Source organism: Larus michahellis, chromosome 3 (genome assembly GCF_964199755.1).
Source record: "Larus michahellis chromosome 3, bLarMic1.1, whole genome shotgun sequence".
Classification (NCBI taxonomy): domain Eukaryota; kingdom Metazoa; phylum Chordata; class Aves; order Charadriiformes; family Laridae; genus Larus; species Larus michahellis.
The window spans coordinates 110,855,544-110,878,675 of record NC_133898.1 but is presented as its reverse complement, the minus strand read 5'-3'; the positions used below and the strand labels follow the sequence as shown (position 1 = coordinate 110,878,675).

At 36.2% G+C, this 23,132-nt stretch overlaps 1 protein-coding gene across 1 annotated transcript in view; it reads right to left on the bottom strand.

The window, feature by feature from the left end:
- SNTG2 (syntrophin gamma 2) overlaps positions 1-23,132 on the bottom strand; it is a 277,315-nt gene that overhangs the window by 32,956 nt on the left and 221,227 nt on the right. Inside the window, exons 12-13 of the mRNA XM_074581725.1 lie at positions 10,068-10,184; positions 1,532-1,603 (exon numbers count right to left, since the gene is read on the bottom strand). Of these exons, the coding sequence (XP_074437826.1) occupies positions 1,532-1,603; positions 10,068-10,184 (189 nt within the window). The remainder of the gene's footprint in view (positions 1-1,531; positions 1,604-10,067; positions 10,185-23,132) is intronic.

Sequence of the window (23,132 nt, the reverse complement as noted above, 5' to 3'; positions counted from 1 at the left end):
AAGACCCTTCCCTCTTCCCACTTTTGGCAGAGAAGGGAACGTTCCTCCCCTGCCCAGTGACAGCAGGCTTACAACAGAGAAAAAACAGCAGTGAGGGGCTGCGAAACTGCCAGCTGACATCAGCAGAAGCTCCTTTAGAAGCCAGTTAATGGGACTGACACCTCTGTAAAATGCAGACGTCAGTTCATATTTGAGAGATATTTTTTCAGATTTCTACCAAATTCGGTGAGCTCCTTCCTCTGTTGGTTGTAACTTCATCATATTTTCAATTTCTTTCTTTTTTTTTTTTTTTTTTTTTTAAATCACAGTTAACAAAATTGGTGTAGGAACATGCTGTTGAAAGTCACTTTGGGACAAGTAGTTTGAGCAATCAAGACATGGAAACTCCCTGCCACCCCATTCTTTGAAGAATTTGGTCATTTAGCGCTAAGCAGAAATGCCCTCTATGCTAAACAGGGCAGTAAAGGAGAATGGAGTGTTATTGTCAGGTCTGTAATTATTTTTTTCTTTTTCACTTTTCCTTCTGATAATTGTCCTGAATAACTGCACTGCATCTGAAAAAAAAACCCAACCCAAACCAAACCAAACCCAAAAAACTTAAGCAGTTCTCCTTTGGTGCAATGCTAAATCAGGATCTGTATAGGTAACAGAGCAAAAACCTTCCTTCTCTGTAACACTAGTACATGGTCAAAGGGGGAACAGCAGAGAGAAGGACAGCAACTGGGGAGAACTAAAGCTGATTTTTAATATTTTCAGTGAACTGGCATTTTATCTGAAAAGACTTATCTTTTTGTTTTGTTTTTCTTGATAATATGTTTGTTTTTCTGCTCTTGGCCAAGTAGGCTCTCATCTAGCCTTACCTCACCTGCAAAGCAGTTTTTGATTAGCTGGTAGAGAACCAAATTAATCTGTTTGATGCAACTTATTTGAAAATGTCTTCTGTAAATCAATTATTTAAACAGTCTGATAAGGTTTTGCCCAAATTCTTGCTTGGGACAAGCTAAACAGAAAACATGGCACTGTCTCTAGGTGGTGGAAAAAAATGAAGAATTCTATGGTACACAAATGCCTACTACAATATTTGCAAATTCAGATGATCTAAAAAGGACATAATTTTATACTTCTCATAACTGAAATTAAATAAAAGTATCTTTATACAGATCAAGAATTACACCAAAAGCATTCTTCATCCCATTCACTTAAAAATCTGAACCACTAAGAAAAAAAGCAATATCCAGCTTCATTATGCTCAGCTGCATCTCACCTGTACTTCATACAACCAGCTCTAGTATCAAACATTTTCTTTAATGTGGCAGCATGTTACTAACTTGTTCACTTGGAGTTTAATCCATTTGCCATATTCCCTTAGACTTGCACAGCTAATGCACTAGCAATTATAAATAGTTTTTTTAACAGAGGAACCATTTGAATGTTAGCTAATCCTAGTTTAGATTAATTTGAGTTTATCATTAACAGGCAATAGCAAGCTTTCTTTACTGCATAATATCATTGTAATCATTAGGAAACCTACCTTGTGAATTTTAAATAGAACCTCACAGAGGTTATAGATTTTTTCAGCTCGTACCCAGTCTAGTGTGCTTACCTATAACATCAAAAGAAAATATTAACAATACATTCTTTACTCTAAAATCATGTGCAGATGAAAAAAACTAAAAAGATTTCACCCATCATTATTCTACTGGAATAAAGGCGCATTACTACATTTAATATCCAGCGTTTAGAAGCATTTAGAAAAGACTGACAAACAGCATTCAATTCTTAAAGAAACACCACCTACAGGAGTCTTATTATAATAAAAAGGTATTAAATAATTTCACTGATTTTTTTCCCCCATTATTACTACACTATGATGGAAACCTCTTTGTAATCTCTGTGGTGAGTTACATCAGCATATTTATTTTCCAATATGCTAACACAGAGAACCCAGAGTCTCAAACCCAGAGTCATTCAGCTTTATGTCTCAATTAAAAAAAAAAATAATCTTACAATCAACAGACAAAGATGTGTTCCTTTTTTCAGGTTTGAGTTTACATACACTAGGGTACCAATATCTTAACATTTATACTAAAAACTGAAAAGGATTATGTGACTGCAATATTTGAAATTAAGAAGGTGCTTAATAATAAATATGAAAAGACATATTTTTTGTTTTCTTTTGATTTCGTTACTTAATCTTGTTGACATGACAATCTGTTGAAATCTGACAGAATGATATTCAAAGTTTTTGCCTAAATTCTAGTTCATGATATAATGTGATAATCTCTTTTCTTTTAAAAACAGTGCTTAGCCTATGTAGTTCAAAAAAAAAAAAAAGAACCTATACATAAGAAAAATACAAGGGGAATACACATTATTTTTCTTACATATTTTAGAGCAAAATCCTAGCTCTTGGTGAATGCACAGGAATACTTGCATAGATATATGAAGAATTTGACTAAATTGTAAATCTGAGGCTTTTAGCACGTGGAAATAAGTGTTTTGGTGACTCTAATAGCAAATTGGATACCGTAAATTGCAACTTTGTCGTGTTGCCGCCTCCCTCCCAAAAGAACGAAAGCAGAACAATTAAATTAAATACTTCAGGTAAAGCAAAATTTCGCTGTAAAACATCTGGCTTCTGTGGATGAAACTTAACTACAAAAAACCTATGACATTCAATAACAGATTCTTTTTCTCTGTATTCACCACAGTAGCACACAGTTCACCTATAACAACCAATCTTGTTACTGATGTTTTGCACGAAGATCAACACGATTTTTTAAAATTTATTTTTCAATTGAATTTCCAGGTCTTCATAAATTCTAAACCATTAGGTAAAATGGTAACTAAATGGTGACGATCCAAACCAGTACAACACTTAGGAGCAGACTGATGTGACTTCTGCTGACTATTAAATGTTATTTCAGAGTGCTGTTGGAGGAGTAATGTGAACTTGGTGTTCGATTCTTTCTAATCTTATATGCTCTTATGTCCACTCCAGTTGAAACTAATGAACGTGATTACTGAGTAGACCTCACAGCTGTGTGTTCCAAAGCAGTGTTTCAGAATTCACCTGGATTCTTTCTTCTTAATGTGGAAAGCATCCCATCTAAATTTAGCCATCAGAAGCATCTAACCTTAACAACCCAATCTAATTCTTAATAATCTGATCTTAATTTCAACATATTGTGAAAGAAGAAAAAAAAAGAAAAAAGGCAGTGCTTTCTCCCCATTTCTTTAACTTTAGATTAGATCTTTAACTTCAGATTAGATCTTTACCTTCAAGATGACTAAATTTAGATGAGATGCATCCCCTATTGCAAATGGGACTGAACATCACTAGAAGAGACAGATGTATCACCACATCTTTTCAGGATATAAAGGGATTCATATTCTAGGGGTCTCCATTTGAAAGGTTTTATATTTTAACAATCAAATAAAAAACATCACCTGAACACAATGCATGCAGTAGAATATGTAAAAGCATGTTATATACTTTCTCCTTCTGTTTTATTATGAGCGATTTCTCATCATAAATTAAAGGTCAAAACATTGCTTATAGCTAACTTTAAAAGTACTTGGTGCTGCTTTAAAGGAACATTGTCAAATTTAAATCTAATGTTAGCTGGTTTAGAAAATTAATTTAAAGCAATTTTAGATATTATACTTGTCCTCCCATCACTTAATAAAATGTTACAATTTTTAGTCATACATTTCTGATTTTTAGATTTCTATTACTTTTTGCTTCTAGTAAGGTTCATTCAATATTTTATTTGAGTTTTGCTTTGTAATTATTGCTACAAGTAGGCAATAACACAAATTTAGAAATAACTGAAAGTGAGGAATTATAAAGCTGATTCATAAAGCAATATTATACATTTAAACATGCTCACATAGAGCAAGTACAGCAGGTCTTTGCTTAATCTTATTTACAGGGAAATATTTTTTACTTTTGGTGGCGGTTTTGAAAAGAAAATAATTAAATAATACAGATTTTGGGCCATTACTGTTGATCCTCAAAAGGGATCTTCATGCTTCTTGCAAAATAGGTTTACAGCCTAGAATGGTGGTTAGGTCATTATTTGGTCTTGAATTTCTCGAAGGGAAAGATTCTTTTCAATCTCTGTTAAAAGCAGGAGAATCCTTCATTCCTGTTAGTGGCTAGACAAGATATAAAAGCATAAGCACCGACTTAACCTGCCGTTTATGAAACTGATTTTAGTGACGTAGGCTGTAACCTAAAAGCTGTTGAGACGTGACTAAACTTTCATTTGCTCTTTTCATTTGTTTTGATTCCTGAAGATTAATTTAAACTGTTGGGGTTCTTTGCTCCTATTAACAATACTACTCTGGACAATAGTGACACTGCTGTGCCATTAAATTCACTCTGAGTACTTCAGCCTTCTGCCCATTATCTTGTGCTTCTCTTTTATCCTTGGACTCTCTGTAACCTCTTACGAGGTTTTCAGCGGAGATAGCCAGTGATGATGGTAACTGTCAGCACCTATATAAGCCAAGATTTTCTTTTACTGTGTATGTCAGAGACAGGCTACCATAAAGCCAAGAGTGAAACAGACTGAATACCACAGTGTGCAAGGTCATCAGGAGAACACGAATGACATGTTGAGAGGGATTTTAAGGAGGAGGGGAAACAAACATACTACAAAGGGATACTGGTAACCAAACAGGCAGCTGACATTATTTACAGTTTTCTCAAAACTACCATAGTATGTCTTAAGTTTAAAATGTTACTGTTATAGACTGCATTGCTTTTGAAAAAAAAAAAAGTCACAAATGATCACATACTTCTCGTCAAAAGAAAAGCTGGAAAGAATCCCAAAAGTTCACAAAAAGCGCAATATCCTTCATTTGCTTTAGAGGATGTTTCGGTTTATGGCAGGCTTATCCATCATCACACATTTAACACAATCATTTAATCATAGGTAACTAAGATAAATGAGATACTGAAATATACTCCTTAGGCAATAAAAAAGTTTTTCTCATTATCCCCCCTTGGAATTGTTCCTGTAGGTATTCTTTACATTGCAATTTGTTGAGATTATTTTTGCATGACAAAATAATTATTTTTTAGTAAAGCATTTGACAAAATGTTTCAAAAAAGGTATATTTAGAATGGGTCACCTAAGGAGACGTACTTTCATTCATATGAATTCAGTTCTGACAAGGTGTCAAAAATAGTGTCAAGATACATGAAAGTACCAGTTAGCATCCACTGAGCTTCCACTTTAATTCTTGTTTGTCTAATATATGAATTTGTGACCAACAGGAGCTGAATGTTATTATTATTGGAAGACCAACTCCTTAGCTAACTCAATGCATTATGTGCATTGTATTCAATACTTAGGTTTGTAGGTATTTGGCTATATTAATCCTTTCATAAAGATTGTAAAATAACACATTCATATACTCCCCAATAACATTGAGCAGATCACAGAGATAATAAAAATGAACAAAGATAGAAAAATAGGAACCTGAAGTTACAATTTTAAGTCCATAATGAGAGACTGAAATAAGTATGTACAGTTAGGAAAGTGCTAAGTGTTGTAGAAGTACTTTTTCCTCAGTGTCAGTTTCTCCTAATTATCTCATGTTTTAACAATTGGCATTAAAGTGGCTTTACGAAAATAAATAAACTAGTAAAATCTAGTTTTACGTAGCCAGACCAAGCGATCTCAGCATCAGTTCAGGCTCATATTCCAAATATACTTAGCGTTAGATATGTGTGTTAATCATCGATTTCTCTTTAAAAAGTTATGATTTAAAATAGAAAGAAAACAGTAAAGTTAAACTCATTTTGACACAAACATGTAGAATCATAGAATTTTCCAGGTTGGAAAGGACCTTTCAGGTCACTGAGTCCAACCATCAACCTAACACTGACAAAACCATCACTAATCCATGTCCCATGTCAGATCCTAGCAAATACGTGAACAAAATAAATAAAGGCTTGTGTGTAGAGTTAGAAAATTCACCAAAAGCATTTGTGGCCAAGTCTATGCCCTCCAACTCATTATCACTTCTTTCCTAATATGCTACACTGATAATATATATAAAGTAAACTACAAATACAAGTATTTGGAAGTTACCTAGCAGTATTCTCTAACATTCAAAGCACTTGCTCATGTGCCAATTACGCTATGCAAGCTTATGTTCTCTGTAGGGTTTTTCAAAGATGGAACTATTTCTATGACTTTCATATTATTCTTGTATTTATTCCTTTTCTTAAAATGATAAAGAGCACATGCAGTGATTGCCTAGCTGCCTTCATGTAAAGCACATCAGTGCTATTTATTTAATCAGGTTGAAAAAGACATTTTTGTAATTAAGGGTAACACAACAGCTCCAAAGATATGGCTACTGGAAGACTTGAAACTAAGAACCATATTGAACTACGAGGAAGACATAAAAAAATCAAACAGTACAATCCTGCCATACCTACAGCCCGTGTTCCATAAAAATAAAACACTTCATTTTTCTGGAAATTTTCAATGACATAAAAAATGGTTTAGTTTTGAATGACAATTGTGAATACTGTCTCCCCAATTTCTCCTAGGATATGAATTCAGAACCTTTTAAAGATCTGAAAATTGACAGAAGTTTATTAGATGCTTTTAGAATGTAATAAAATACTGCTTGTATATTAACAGTGACAAGAATAATTTCTATTTGTTCTATGGTTTTTCACATGTGTCACAATTCCAATATATCCATCTGTAAATGAAATCTGTAAATTTCTTAAATACAGTCAGATAAGCTACTTCAGGGATGCAGAAAGACCATTCTCTGTTAATCACACCTCTCTTGATATTTACTTCTATGGTGAAGCTTCTACATTTTTGGAAACACCATCTGAGATATTGTTGAAATGGAGTATAAATAGAACATTACTTACCATAGTAATTTCTTTCATATTATAATATCCACATTTTTTCCACAATTTTCTTTATTTTTGCCCATGGGTAACTATGTTTTCCATTCTTACGAAACTTAGCAGCTGTATTTACATTCATATCATCTTTTACACACAATGAAATAGAAAAAGAGTAGAAATTGTACCAGATCCTTTTACAAGCAGTTTTAAAGTTATGGGTAAGGTGATTACAACTAAATATAACTGTATGACTTGTAGGTCATCTACTCTGTGCACACTGCATTGGTACATAGACGCACTACATTGATTCAGTATACAAATGGCAATAACATCAGAGAAACATCTCTGAAATAAAACATGTTAAACATCTTCTAAAGATCAAGCAAGTTAAAACATCTGCATTTTTGTGAAAGAACAATTGATTTTTTAATGCTTCACTTAACATAGTAGAAAGAAGTAAGCAGGAGTAATGGTAAGAGCAGTACAATTAAATATCTCTAAAAACAGTGAAACAGCTATATGCATGGCTTTGTGTGGGGACCTGTGTTTCCAGCTACAGAGCTGCAACATGCGACACAGAACCAGTACCAGGCCACAGTGTGGGTTGGTGGCTCCCTGGGTGCCATGGGAGCTCCTCTGGGGTCTGGCAGGGCAGGGTCCTCGCCAGCCAGGGCCCATCCCATCGCCCTGTAGTGGGTTGACCCAGTCCGACAGCTAAGTGCCCACACAGGTGCTCGCTAACTCCCCATATCCCCACAGTGGGATGGAGGAAAAGAACAGGAAAAGCAAAATCAAGAAGACTCATGGGTGAAGGTAGACAGTTTAATAAGTGATGGAAAGAGGAAAAAAACCTAGAGATGCAAAGGTTGATCGCATCCTGCCTGCCCCACGCAGACCGATGCCCAGCCAGTCTCCAGGCAATGGCTGCTTTTGAAGACCAAATCCCTGCTTTTTATTGCTAAGCATGATGTTCTTTGTTACGTAATATCCTTTTGGGCCTATCTGCGTCAGCCTATCTGTCCTGGCCGCGTTCCCCTCCCAGACTCTTGTCCACCCTCAGCCTACTTGCTGGGTGAGCAGTGTGAGAAACAAGAGAAAGGCTGTGCAAGCAGTGCTCAGCATCACCCAAAACACTGGTGTGTTAGCACTGTTTTAGTCACAAATAAGAAATTCACTGCCATATGAGCTGCTATAAAAAAGTCACCTCCATCCCAGCCAGGCCCAGTACATGCCCCAGCTGGGGGCAGGGCAGCCATGGGGACTGGGGGCAGCCCCAGCTCTGGGCACCAGGCACCTCCCCAAGGACAGGGACGGGCTGAGGCTGGGCCTGAACATGGGCCTGTGGGTGGTCTTGGCTCGTTGGGGTCCATGGCTGGCCAGGACAGGGCTCTGGGGAGCTACAGACTGGTCCTGCTGTATTGCTGGGGTAGAGGCTGACAATGGATGCTGCAATGGGGTCCTGGGTTGTGGGAAGGGTGGGGGGAGCTCCAGGGAAAGAGAGGTCAGGGGCAGTCGGGCATGAACTGCCCTCAGGACACTGATAATCAGCTTCCAGGTGTGGCTTTAGATACACATTTGAATTCTCCAGGTGGGTGGTTGTTGGAAACTGTCGATTTCCTGTTTTATTTTTTTTCCCCTGACAGAAAACCTCTGTGTAATGATTAAATAGCAAGAAAACTAGTCAACAGGTTTTATGATTTATAGGCCCTGTCCCACTTACTGCTGTATCTGAGTACCGGGATGACATAACAGACTCACCAAAGGGGTCCCCTTTGTTCATTGTTTCGAAAAGGCACTTTTTCTACAAAAAAATTGTGCAGAAACACAGTAGAGCACAGTAGATACTGACGAGTAACATGGTACGAATACTACCAAACATTCATCCTCACTTGTCTGTTCTTAGTAGAGTGCTGAACGTGATAAATGAAGTAGTTTATCACCAATTATATCAAGTAGATGGATAGTTTTAATTATATCAAAAAAGTTTCTTCAAGAACAGGTCTGAAAACAATAAATAAAATTTATAAAGGAAAAGCATTCATGTGATGTGTTATTTATTTGTTTAATATTTTTGTATTGTTTTTGCATTTTAATTGGATTGTAGTAATTAAATCAAATTTTAGTTCCTTGACTCAACATATAGGCAAATAATTTTTTACAGGGGAAAAAAACCCAGCTTTTCACAGATGCATTGTCTCATTTTAAAGAGAATACATTGGCCATTTAAAAGTGTCTGAAGTTAATAGGAAGCATTGTATTTAGAATTTCAATCTAGAGAGAGAAAAATGTTACTGATTGCTTCTCACTGCGGTTCATAAATGAGGTTTGAAGAGTATGAACTTCCCAAAGGTAATGCAGATGGTAGACATGTAAAGGATCAAATTTTCTTTGGATCAGCTGAAGAAATTGGGAGACAAGGACGCTTTGAGTGAATTGAAATTGCATTCTAATTCCGCATTTTATTCTTTTTGATTTGTCTAAAGCAAAGGCTCTCTGGAGAAAAAACGAAGAAAGGATAAAACAATACCATGTGATACGGGTCACTTTTAAAAAGTTTAGAAATCTACAGCTCATTTCTGTTTCATTCTTTTAAATTAATTTTTATTAGGGTTTTCTTTAGAGACGTATTAGATAAGTCATCTGTTGTAAAACAGAATTCTCGTTACTACCTACGTAAATTATCAAAGCAAGATGGTGTCATTTGTTCAAACTGTATTCTTAGCATTGGATTCTCTGTAACAGTTCAATCCCTTGCCTGTGTGCAAAATTCGCAAGTATCTACTAATACTATGGATGGTGTATTTCATGATGTATCTTGTCTTTAAAAAAACAGAGTAACTACCAGCTCATTACATCTGCCAAATACCTTAGAATAAACAAGGTAAGAAATATTTGGCCCAACAAACCAGAGAAAAATTTGAACTGGACAACTTTAAAAAGTAAAATCCTAATCCCTATTTGGAATTCTTTGAACTATCCAGGTACGGTAAGATTTTCAGAGGACCTTGAAAGAGGTTAAATATCTAAAGCTTATCGAAATTCAGTGGCATCTATGGCTTTAACTTCTTTTGAAATCTCAGCTGACAATATCACTTAGTAAGGAAAAACAAACCCAGACATAACAAACAGGTTTCCATTTACAATGAAACCGTTACAAAAATATTATTTTTTTTACCGGTGGAGTGCTGAAAATGTAGAAGGATGAACCCTTCAGTGCCAGAAACTTGAATTTGTAGAGCTGAGATGAATCAGTTCCTTCAAGTCTCTCATTTACCCATCCCATATGTATAACCTGTAAAAGAAAATAATTGAAAATTAAAGCTCTGTTCTTCAGTGAAGCATAAGACATATCTGAATAGGTCAAGTATTTTCACAAGGAAGAGTGGTCCTATTAGAAGTGGATGCATCATCTGCTTCTTCACATTTGCCTTCCCACCACTCCCGTGCTCTTGAAGTATATGGTATCATGCCACTGTGTCAGAAGTCCTCGAAGAGACTTAAACTTACAGTACAGGTTGTCTGAATCTTGTCTGAAATAATCACCATTTAAAAAGCCACCTATATATGTCTCAGCAGACTGTCACTTGAGCCAGCAGAAAATCTAGATGTACTGAAATAGTTCAGCCATCAGTTTATAAAAACGTGATCCTACACTTTCTATATTACAGTCAAAACATGGACATACTGACATTTCTGCATGAACCTCTAAAGAAATACACCTGAACAAATCACTAGATTTATCTGAAATCAAACAGCTTCTATATAGTCATGTTTGCTACTGTTAACAAACTGTCTTTGTCACACTGATTGTCTTTCAGAGTTTATATACTTTTTTATATACACTTTATCTCATGATGATTTAGGTGTCAAATTCAGTTGTTATTTGCTCTAACAGTACATGCCTTTATGTTTCAGGTAAAATAATTTAAAGAAAAAATAAAACTAAGAAGTAAAACTGCATGCTTCCTTTTTGAGGTAAACGCAAATTTATAAAGGAATAATCCCATAGTGTGGTAGCGGAATATGGTGATTGTAGTTATCCACCAAAAATAACAAATGAAAACATTTTAGGCTTCATTTTACATACATTGGGAGGAACATACTGCCCTTGCAACAGGTACTCAAATCTAGAGGGATCTACCAATCAGAATATACAGCTGTTGCTGACAGGCTTGTTCATTTTCAATTAAGGAAAACATTGAGGAGTTACACAGGGACAGAAATATCATAACACTTGTGAATACACTGAGCCCACACAACTTTGCTGGAAGTCAGTGGAAACAGCCTGAAAATTTCATTAAATTGCATGAAAACTTCAGCACTTGTTCTACAGACAGAATTGGGAAAAACGTGATGATCTCAGGAATGCTTTTCTATTGAAAGCTCAGTGTGCGTACCTGTCATTATTACCAACAGAGCAGAAAGGTGGAAAGATTGGTAGTTTAGATGCATGTTCATGCTCTTATATCATGAAAATCTCACACGTTGTTTTCTAACTTTGTTATTTAATGTATCAATTATGTCTCTTACCAACAAATTTATTCAGAAATAAATAATAAATCAATATGTTGAGACAGACAGTCCTTCTCTGTACTCTTCTACCAAGCTCCAGCATTAACATTTCAAGGAGATCTAAGAAACAGCACAATAAATACAGTAGGACCTCCAGTTCTCAATTTGCTATTCTGTAAATTTAATAACTCTCCCCAAAACACTGTTTCTATAGTAGTCAGCAAAGGTTTAGAAACAGGATATTCAGACACGTCATTATTTTATCAAAATATACTATAGTTACGTTGATAATCTACTAGAAACTACACTATACATTGAGTTTATCAGCATGGTAATATAATATCAAATAATACAGACAAAAAGAATACTGTCCAAATCACAGGGCACAAACAATACAATATTCTCCTTTACATTCATAAAGTCACGTTTGCTGACTTGCAAATGGACACCATCTATTGAACTGTAACAGCATTAAAATCTTTACTAAAAAGCAGTTTACTTAGTAATTGATTAAATTAAATTGATAAGGAAAGGATGTAACTATCTATTATGTTCTTCTTTTATCACCATTATCATCACTTTATCCTTACAGCAGGTTTATCCTTACAGCAGCACCTACCAAATAATTTTGGAATTATCCACAATGTCAAATGGCAAAACTAAGTCCTCCAATCTTGACATCACTGATTAGCTCGCTTGCGTTGGTGACCATCACGTCCAGTATCGTATCCTTTCTGGTGGGCTGTCTATTCCCTGACTTAAGAAGTTATTCTTGATGCACCCCAGGAGTCTCCTGGATTGCCTACCGCTCGCTGTGCTACTTTTCCAGCATATGTTCAGGTTGCTGAAGTCCCCCAGCAGGATGAGAGCCTGCGAGTGCAATGACTCCTGTAGCTGGAGGAAGAAGGCTTTGTCAATAGGCTCCCCCTGATCATGTGGCTTGTAGTAGACACCAACCACAATGTCCCCTTTGTTGCCTTGTTCTCTTACTCTTACCCATAGGCTTTCAACCTGCTCGTGGCTATTCAGAGACAGCTCTTCACACACTAGCCATTTCTTAATGCAGAGGGCAAAGGTTCCGCCTGTCCTTCATCGCTCTTCTGAACAGCCTGTAGCTATTGATAGCTGCACTCCAGTCATGGGATTTGTCCCACCAAGTTTCAGAAATGGCAACCAGGTTGCTGCAGCACGGTGGCTTCAAATTCCTCTTGTTTGCTGCTCATGCTGTGTGCATCGATGCAGAGGCACTTCAGCTGGGCTGTCAGTGTGTCACCTTAGAGGAAGCTCCCTAAATTCCTTTGAAGTATGTCACTGGTGTATCCCTTTTGGCTCCTATTACCTAAGGAGCCCCTGGGTCATCTCTGTAAGACTTCAGGCGGGCTGCCAGAATGTCTCAGAGCAACATGCTGAGGGCCCTCGCTAGCACCCCGTTCCTCTAACCTTGGTGTGACATCCCACAGCTTGTCATGGGCAAGCCTGATATTATCCCTCTCCCACTTCAAGTCTAGTTTAAAGCTCTGCCAGTGAGCCCTGCTAGCGTGTGATCAGTCTCTCTTCCCCCTTTCAGAAAGATGAACCCCACCTGATGCCAGCAAGCCTGGTGCTGTGTAGGCCATCCCATTATCAAAAAACCCAAAATTGTGTTGATGACACCAGCCATGGAGCCATATAATGATAGACTGGGCCCACCTGTTTCTTCCGATGTCGTTGCCCACAACTGGAAGGAGAGAGGAAAAAATAACCCGTGCTCTAGATTCCCTTACCAACTGCCCCAAAGTCTTGAAGTCTCTTTTCATTGCCTTTGGACTACGCATTGCTGCTTCATTGCCACCCACATGGAAGAGCAGTAATGGGTAATAGTCTGAGGGCCGTAACAGGCTAGGAACTTTCCTAGTGATGTCCTTAACCCTGGCCCCAGGCAGGTAGCAGACTTCCCTAAGAAGAGGGTCTGTCTGGCATATTGGAACCTATTTTCCCCTCAGAAGGGAGTAGCCTACAACTATAACCTATCTTTTTCCCTCGTGGAGGTGGTCGTGATATGGGGGGTAGGCCTTTCTGACCTTGGCAACACCTCTGGTGAAGATGGACTGTCATCCACATCATCCATTGACTGGTATTCCACATCCAGAGGCTCATAACTGTTGCAGAGAGGTACTTGGGAAGGCGGGGTGGATAAGGGGGAGGTTTGTCTGCTGCTCCGAGAATGGACTTGCCTCCATTCACTTCTCTCCTTTAAGCTACTACCTTTGAATAAATAAGCAACTTTCTTTGAATAAAATTCTAAATTTAGAAAGTGGGCACTGAATTTTTCTCACTGAAGTAAAATGTTTTTTTTTCTTTTTTCAATGAAAATGTGCTTTATGTCAAAGTTTTCCGTCTATGAAATGGAAAGAATTTCCTTTATGTATTTTGTGAATTCATGTGAAGGCCCTATCACTGTTGTATTCTTATCTATGGCTGCAAGATGTGATAGGAGCTCCAAATTTTATAGCCTCAATTTAATGTAGCACTTAATGTTTTGGATAATACTCTTGAGTATGTATCTAGTTACAAACAGAAGACTGCATTTTTTAATTAGCTGCAGACATTTTTTGGGCATGTGTTCTAAGTGTTTTACTGAAATGAAACTCTATTATTACTATTTTTATTGCAGTCGCACCATACTGTGACCAGTCTACCTGTGGTAGACCAGAATCAAGAAATTTGGTTTGAAGTATACTCTTCTCCACACGGCAAATATATTTTTACAATTATTAACAGCCATAAACTCAATCTTAAACTGTTCTGTATGCTGTAATCTCTTTCAACCTCAGACAAAAAAAGAATAGATTTTGAAGGAATGGTCTTTCTACACACTGAATTATTACAACATTGTAATATCCCTCTTGATCTATATGGATTGTGATAAAGTCACCTGTTCATTCCACTTCATCAAAGTCTACACAACACCGCACAGCAATACTTCAGCTACATTTTGAATACATTGCACTATTACTGTGCGTGATTTAAATGACTAACGGGAAAAAATAACTTCAATCAGACAAAACTCCAAATAATAGATCATCGAAACAAAGAGAAAGTCTTAGAACCATTAACAAATATAAAGACCTTTTTTTGTTTCTAAATTTGACTACAATTCCCAAAAGATATCAGAAACTCATAAAAAGTTTTTCAATTTTCATTTTCTTTAAATCCATTACTTAGCTTTGCATTGTCAACATAATTTGTGGAATAAGGAACCAGTTATATACCTCATATTAGAAATAAGAAAAAATGGTCTGCTGATTTACATCTTACAAAAGAAAATAAAAACTTATCTGGAAAAACTAGCTGGTATATAATAGTTCAATGCCATTTAAGAAAACCCATGAAGTAAATACCCTTCCAAAAGTTTTTAAAATCCCAAGATTATGGTCTGTGTATTAGCACCATGAAACACTTACCTAACTATTAAAGATGCTAGGACACAAAATGCTGCAGCATTTCCTGAACTTTCTAAAAGACACCTATAAAATGAATGCCTACATCAAGTTGTTCCATTTTTTTTTAAGTGAAGGTGTGAAAAAATTCCAGTAGCACATTTGTAGATCAATTTAAAATTTGGAGAAGAGTACCTCTGCAGAATACTGACTGAAGTCTCTGTATGTACATACAATTAAGAAAAGAAATATAGAACAGCTAGAAGACACACAAGCTTTTTGTTTGTTCGTTTGTTTTAGAATTTTTGTATATCTAGGAGAAAAGCAAGGGTTGAGTTGATTTAAATACGGATTGCTCCACCAAATATGAAAGACTGAATGAGATACTTTCTTGGAGAAGAAGCAATAGTCAGGCTAGGTAGGGGAAGAAGGATTTTTATTGGAAGTTAAGTGGTGAGCCCAGTGGGCTCAGAGCTGCATTACTGCCATTTGCATGGGTGGGGAGAACAGGACAGCAAGCTAAAAAGTAAGTACTAATGACTATGAAAGAGAAAGAAGAAAAGACAAAGCAAAATACATTTACGAGGAGAAATGAATCAATTTGCTAAGATCAAAAATACAGGAAAAAATATGAAATTAAAATGAAAAGAACAAAAGGAAGGACACCATACAAGTACATAAAGAGAGGAAATCGAATGAAAAAATATTTGTGAGGAAAAAATGTAAAGAAAAGAAATGTCTACTTGCCTATAAACACACAAAGTCCTTAAAAAGGTAAAGAAGGAAAATAGCAGAATTTCCTTTATCAGAATCAGTGTTTGATTAACTTATGCATATATTGAAAAAATAATAAAATTATGCATATTTTTATAGAGATATTAAAAAAATCTAATATATTTTTTACTTTCTTTCCACACATCTTTCTTATTGAGTGGTTTATTTGATGGTCATTTAGTCCATAGAAATGGAGAAAGAATAATTATTGAGTTCAACAAAAGTCTGTATGGAACAAAAGCAACAAAGTGTTGGTACTCAATAACAAGCTGTTTGTGGTTCGTAAGTAGGCTACTGAGATTTTAATTTGGTCTCAGTATGTGCATGGAAATATTAATCCGGGGATAAAAACTGTTGTTATTTGGATTGAAACCTGCCATTTGAAATTTTAAGGAGTGCTCATAATGCATTACACTACAAACTGTCCCATTCTTAGCATTGCTTTCACCACTTTATTCCCATACTGCATAATCAATTTGAGACTGCTATCTGAAACTGCGTGGAAAATTACCCATACATCATCGATGTATTATTAAGTTTCTAACACGTTTAATACAGTTTCCAAAAGTTCCTGTAGGAACAAAATGAGCGATGGCACTCATTATGAGAAGATAAAACAAGTCACTAACAATATGTAATCCAATCACAGCAGATAAATGAAAGATCTTATTTGCACTTATTATTTTCCTACAGCAATAAAGCATCTAGATGCTGCAATGACTGGAAACTTAATGTGCTATATTTAATAAGGCAACCAGTATATTTTGTATATAGTACTTTTAGTTAAATAGTTATGAAAAGTAAATGACGCAAAACACTCCAGAGGGAAATGAAGAAAGAAAATCAAGTAGATCTCTGATGTATGAAATGTCAGAACAGATGGGTACACTTATGTAATTAAAGTGGGATAAGAATCTACAACAGACACCAGCTTAGCCTGCAAGTTAAGAACCAGTGTTGTACCATGAAGCACAATGGAACAATAGAAAATTAAGAAAGCAAAGAGAAGTACGTCTTGAAGTAGCTTAAGTACTTTTTTTTGTCTTTTCTAAAGCAAGCGCTAGACTGCATGTTTTGAAAAGTACAGATTTTGGGGGGAAAAAGTGCAGTATTTTCACATACATTATGATTAACTAAAAAAAACCAAAACAAAACAACAAAACAAACAAATTGAAAAATTGGAATGCTAGAAGTTTTGATGCATTACATCAATTGCATTCATTTATGTCCAAATGGCTACCCTTCAAAACATAATGTTTTAGAGATTAAACTACAGATGAACCTTAGAAATTATCACACTTGAGTGTTTTAAGTGCTTCAGCTCAAGAATGAAATTTATAAGTCCAAGCTGGGCACAGTTTGAATGGCACAAATAGCAACACGTCTGTACTAACCCAAAGGGTTAGTTAGCACTAAATATGAAGACAGGTATGTATCTGAATTCATGCACCTTCCCAGGAATTGGCCGCCTGTGCAAAATTTGGATTGCTTGTCCTTTAGGTAGCGATACTTGTTTCTCTTCTTTGCTTGTTATAACAAGGAGTCTGGGAAAATGAGGGCTGATATCACTCACCTTTTCTTATAATAGCCTTCTTGTTCAAGTTAGGATACAGAACGCAAAACTCACTCTTGAAGACAGTAAGTTGCCTTACTGGTTATACATTCTTATATTATACTAAATCAGTATCATTATTTGTGCAGCAGGAACTAAATAAAATCGGAAAACTCAGGCTCTTCACCATTTTTTTGTCTTGTATGTCTACTTAATTATTTTGCAATATTTAAACAGCAGTAGCAAAATACACCTAACAAGCTATTCTCCTCCTCACCAAATAAAGCCTCAAATTGTTTTTTTCTGCAGTTTAGGAAAATTAAAAAAGAAGGCCTTTCAAACTATAGCTGTTTGCTATAGCTGTTGCAAAAGAGTCCTCAAAGAAGAAAACTCAATCTGAAAATTCAGTCTCAGCTTCCTCCTACATGTTATGCCCCAATCAATAACATGATAATTCTGCTTAAAAATGTGTTAACATAATTTTTATTGGAGAATAATCCTGAAGAAGGACTGATCTCGTAGTAGTAATCCAATGAAATCACAATTCTGTAATATCGAATGGAAAAGCAATGGGTTCTAAAAGCTGTGAAGAGCAGATGCCTGTGCAGAAAATTATACGCTCTAAAATCTTTCTCGCAATCCACAAATCAGAAATATGCAAAGAAATGGAGAATAAAGAAGAGTTATTTATATATATATTTTTAATATTCTAACAGCTAAGGGAAGCTTAGGAAGACAGCTTAATCAGAGACCATGATTTTTCACCAAAGACAGAATTGCCTTGTGCCACTCTCTGCCAGAGACACCATAGACCCAGCTGACTGCTGGAAGATGAGGCCAACATATTAGGGTAAGAAACATTACTTAAATGTACTCTTTCGTAAAGCTTTCCTTAAATAGGAATAGGTTTCCTTTGTCTGACATTCTATACAGTTTCTAGAATTCAATGTTTTGAAGTCTTACAACTTCAAAGACTTATCTAATATCAACTATTTCATTAACACAAAAAAATGGGACATAGAAATACTATGAACATACTGTGAATGTATTTGTTTTATAAAGCATAGCGAGATTTCGAGAAATATGTTAGGAAATGCAACCACAGTTTTCAGAATTCTATTATGTATAGATTTGTTTTGGAAAATCTCTTGACTTTTTCTTTTTTTTCCAGTTTGCTTGTATAGTAGTAATAGTTATTTACATCACAGAGGCACTACGTATTAGCTAACTGACTAGAGGTTAAAAAGTTTAAGTAAGTGCTTTAAAGTGGCACTTCTTCCAGTAGAGTAAGTTTTTTCAGTGGAAGACCTGAGGTCTCAGAAAAAATGTCTGACACAGACCAAGAGAGTTTCATTAGGAATTACATAATTGACCCCCCATATCAAAAAAGTTAAAACAATTACTAAGGAAGATCTCAATTCTATCTCTACATGGTCTCTTTTTATGCTGAAAGGAATTTAGTCATGCTCTCTTTCTACAGGTGTAATTTGTCTGCAAGAATCTAACTTTTCCAGACTAACAATTAGGAGAAAGTAATTTTATTGCTACGTGATATATTTTTAAAACATTTTTCTCTGTTTCTCAGAGAATGAAAAAAAAAAACCAAGACAGAAAATGATCTTACAAGAGTATGTGCAGGGTTTCTTTTATTCTGAAAGATGAAGCCAAGCAAACATGTTCGTGGCATACCTGGGGCAGCAGTTCTGCTATGAGGAACAATAGGAAAAGCCTCCATATTTGAAAAGTTCCTTATTTAGAATTAGGATCATATAATTGTCAAAAAACAGAGTGGAAAAGAGGCTTCTGAGAAATGTAGTACATTGCCCTCTCCAAAATGCAGTATCCTTGATACTTATTTTGTTTCTAAAAATGCTTCCTTAACGTCTTAACAATCTCCAGTAATGGACACTTCATAATTTCTCTCAAGAATCTATTCTAGCACTTTATTATATTTACTAGTGATGAGAAAGTCTATTCCTCATGTCAAACATGAATTGCTCTTGCTGTAATCACAATTTAAGACTTTTTTGGCCCTAGCCATTACAGTCTCAAATGATTTTGACCTTAGAGTAAAAAAAGCTTATTCAGTTCATACATGGAGCAAAAAGCCATGAACAAGAATATGTAGGTTGTGTGGCATCTTTCCTTGCTTCTTTTCACATATTATTCTCTGAGCACAAAGTTATCACTCCTGAATATTTCTTTCATATCTCCCTCTCTGTCTTTCTTTCAACGTATCCACGGAGGCCATGGAAAACCCCTGGTCAATATCTTTTAGGAAACATAGTGCACAAGATCAGCTGCAGTACTCTTGCCAAGGCCTTTCAGCAAAAGGAACACTTAGCATGTCTCGCAGTAACTCACTTAGGTACAGCCCACAACGCTTGACTCCTCTTTCTCAAAAGCCACAAAGGAGACATGGTTGTTATGGCATGCTGGTAAATGGCCAGCCCTGGCATGATGTTAAACTGACAAAGTAACAACGTGAGAAACTGCTGGACATTGCATACAATGCAAAGGGAGAAGCTGACCGGCCAACTCAAGTGTGCAGTGCTACTAATAAAACAATAACGGGATAAACTAGCAGGTGAAATACACGAAAAGAAAGTGAAGAATGAGTGAAGAACGCCAAAAGATAATGAAAAGGGGGTGCTGACTTACAGGCAGTGGTGGTGGTATCATAGATAAAGGCTGAAATAACCAAATAAGCATGTAAAAATCAGAAAAAGTAAGGGCCAATGGAGAAGGAGTAAAATGTGTGTGCATTCCTTATTTGGGAGAGGCAAAAATGGGGGAAAAAAGGAATATAAGATAAAGCATATGAATGGGGCTTTTCGGTGTCTCTGTTGATCAGCCCTGTACCTGATTACCACAGGTTGATGTAATAATAAACTATAATAATAAATCTTAACAATAAACCTATTGGTTTTCTTACTATCTCTATCTGACTGGCTTCTGCAGACAGAGGCATCTGGGATGGTCTCCCTGAGGCCTAGCAAAGCGACGGACAATGGAACAAACTTCCTAAAATAATTTACATCCCTAGATACTTTTCAAGTATTTTCCAGTAACAACAACTCCAGTTATTCCCCACAGCCTCTCACATATACTTGATTATTCTTGCCTATGTGTTGTACCTTAATTGGCTTCCACCCTGTTTCTCAGACTCATTCTTCAATATGCCAAGATCATTCTTATGTCTAACGCTGCATTTTAAAGCTTCATGTCTGCAAAACTAGTAAACTTGCTTTTGCTAACACACCATAAAGGGAGTATTCAAGGGAACTGGATCCAGGACAGACCTTTTCAGGACTTCTAGTCAATATGTCACTTTTGAAAGCGAACCATTTATGCCTATTATTGGATTATTCAACAAAGTCTGTACAACCAAATCTGGATAATACTTGTTTAAAATACTGTAATGTCAAGAAATGTCATAAACCTTACTGGAATCAAGAAATGTTGCAGCAACCGCCTGTCACCCATCCACAAGATGTGTTATACTATCACAGGAAGAAATTAGATTGGTTGTCACTATTTATTCTTGACAAATCCTTCAGGGCAGACATTCATCTGCTGTCTTGCAGCTGCATACAAATATTTTGTTTATTTATTTAAAACGTCTTTCTGGAGATTGAAGTCAAATTGACTAGTCTCTAATTTCCAACTTCTTTCTTTTTCCATTAACAGCCATGATGTTTGCCCTTTCCTAATCTTTTGATGTGTCACCTAGCAGACACAAATTCCCTGAAATATCTTGATAATAGCTCTGAGATTATTTTGACCAGTTTTTCAAATGTCACCGGGCATTAAAAGCATACACACCGCCAAAACTTCCCCTTGTATTGTAATCTGAGATTTTATTGTTTTTTGATAGTATTACTTGCAACAACCATCTTTTGCAGATGATCTTTTCAGTGAAGGCTGACGTCTGATATGCTGAGCAGATGACAAACTTTGTCTTCGTGCTATTAATGCACTTAGAGGGTAATTTTATGTTACCTATCTATCCCTTGGTGGTTGCATCTTGATCTGTGTCCTGGTCTTCCTGCTACTATCACGTGCTACGCTTTTACAATCATTGCCTCCAGATTTCACCTTCTGTATGATTTCCTTTGGAGGTCGATGAAGAGGTCATTGCAAAAATCAAAACAAAGAAGGGAAGATACATCATTGGAAGTAGTGCAAATGTGTTTTACAGCATCACAAGAAAAAATATAAATAGTCTTATTTAATATCTGATCAATATTTTCCTCTTTCTACTGAGAAGAAACTCTATTGTTTTAGTGGAGAACAGAAAATGATCGTATTAGTCTTAAAACCCTAAAAAAGCCACACAGCAAACAAAATCAAAAACCTTGCAAGTAGTTTTTCTGTGCAGAGAGAGAATTGCCAAATTTACTGTTTCATAAAAAATATAGAGCAATCCAGCAGCGTGTGCTTTCTTGAAAACTGAGTCCCAAATCTAACTGCCTACTGATAACACAGAATCAAGTGTTTTCAAGTCCCTAGAGCGCTGCAGTAAATTATATCAAGGAGAATCAAAAGTTACAATATCTGGAGAATGGTGGCTGTAAACATGCTCCACACTCAATAAAATAATGCACAACCTGGCTCAATTCCCCTCTCTCCTTGTGGAGCACTAACATGCTGTAAAAGTATCCAGTGCGTAGATGCTGTGTGCTTTGTCATCTACACAAGTTATATATACACTTAAGAGCCAGAGCTTCAGCAGTGGTACTTATTTAATACCTTTCAAATTCATGTAATCCCTGTGTATTTGTTAAATCCTTGTAGTTCTTGACATGGCCTAACTAGTATGACATGCCCTGGGACAACCAGAACTCTCCAAACAATTCCCAAGGATGGTCTGGGATTTAAGCATTGGCGGGAATAATTTCCAACAGGCAGTTTAAATGGAGAAACCCTGCTTTGGTGGGAGAAGAGAATTTAAAAGTGTGGAGGTAGCCAGACCACATGAATTAGCTTCATGACCTTGTACTGCTTATTTTAACAGCACAAATATATTCATAATAATTACAACTACTACTACCTTTCTTACTACCTCTAACTTTGGACCATAGAGACAGGGCGAGTCCAAACTCTTTGTTTGACTTCTTTTGGCAAAGAGATCCATAAATACAGCTGGTTTAGACCTGGGAACCAATATCTTAGTCCTTTCACTTTCCAATCTTCTTGAGTTATGTGCTCAGGGATGCATCAGGTTCTGGAGATTCAGTCTCCAGTAAAACCAGTCAGGGGCAACATGAAAGACAAGGAAGAAAGCGAGATTTAGCAAAGTCACTGTTTACGTTCCTGACCCTGAATCCCAGTTTGTTAATGACCTATGAAAAACAGAATCTGAATGAAAACTCTCCTGATCCAACCTCGTCCCTTTATGAAAGATTAGGTTGAACTCTAATGATAATGAAGAAAACTCACCGCAGGCGACACAATAATGAAACTCTAAGGACCTGTTTAATTCTTCAGGAATGTCTATACTCAAAAGTCAAGACAAATTTGCAGCTATCACCAATTTTACTCCAAGGCAGCTCTTCAAGTGACCTTCAATCTCTTAAGCTTATCCTTTCTCTAGATTTTAAATCGACTGCATTAAGAGCTATTCAGGTTTGTACAAACATTATGTAACTGACATTAACAGGCTCCATTAATCTAGGGCAGATCAACTCCTCTTCTGCTTTCAGTTATCACGGACAAGTTTTATTTTATTCCTTTGTGATACATATATATATATATATATATGAGAGATTCACATTTTGGTTGCTTTTAAAGCAGATTTTCTCAGGACATGTTAAAGTCTGAATTTTTAACATTTGCTCCTTTAATATTTTTATATTGGCTAGTTTTATTTACTTGATCTGCCCAAATTCATAATAAACTTAATTTTTTCTCACTTTTTTTGCAGAGAACAATCAAATGTTTGTTGCTGTCAGTCCCATCTTACGTTCTAAAATCCTGAAAT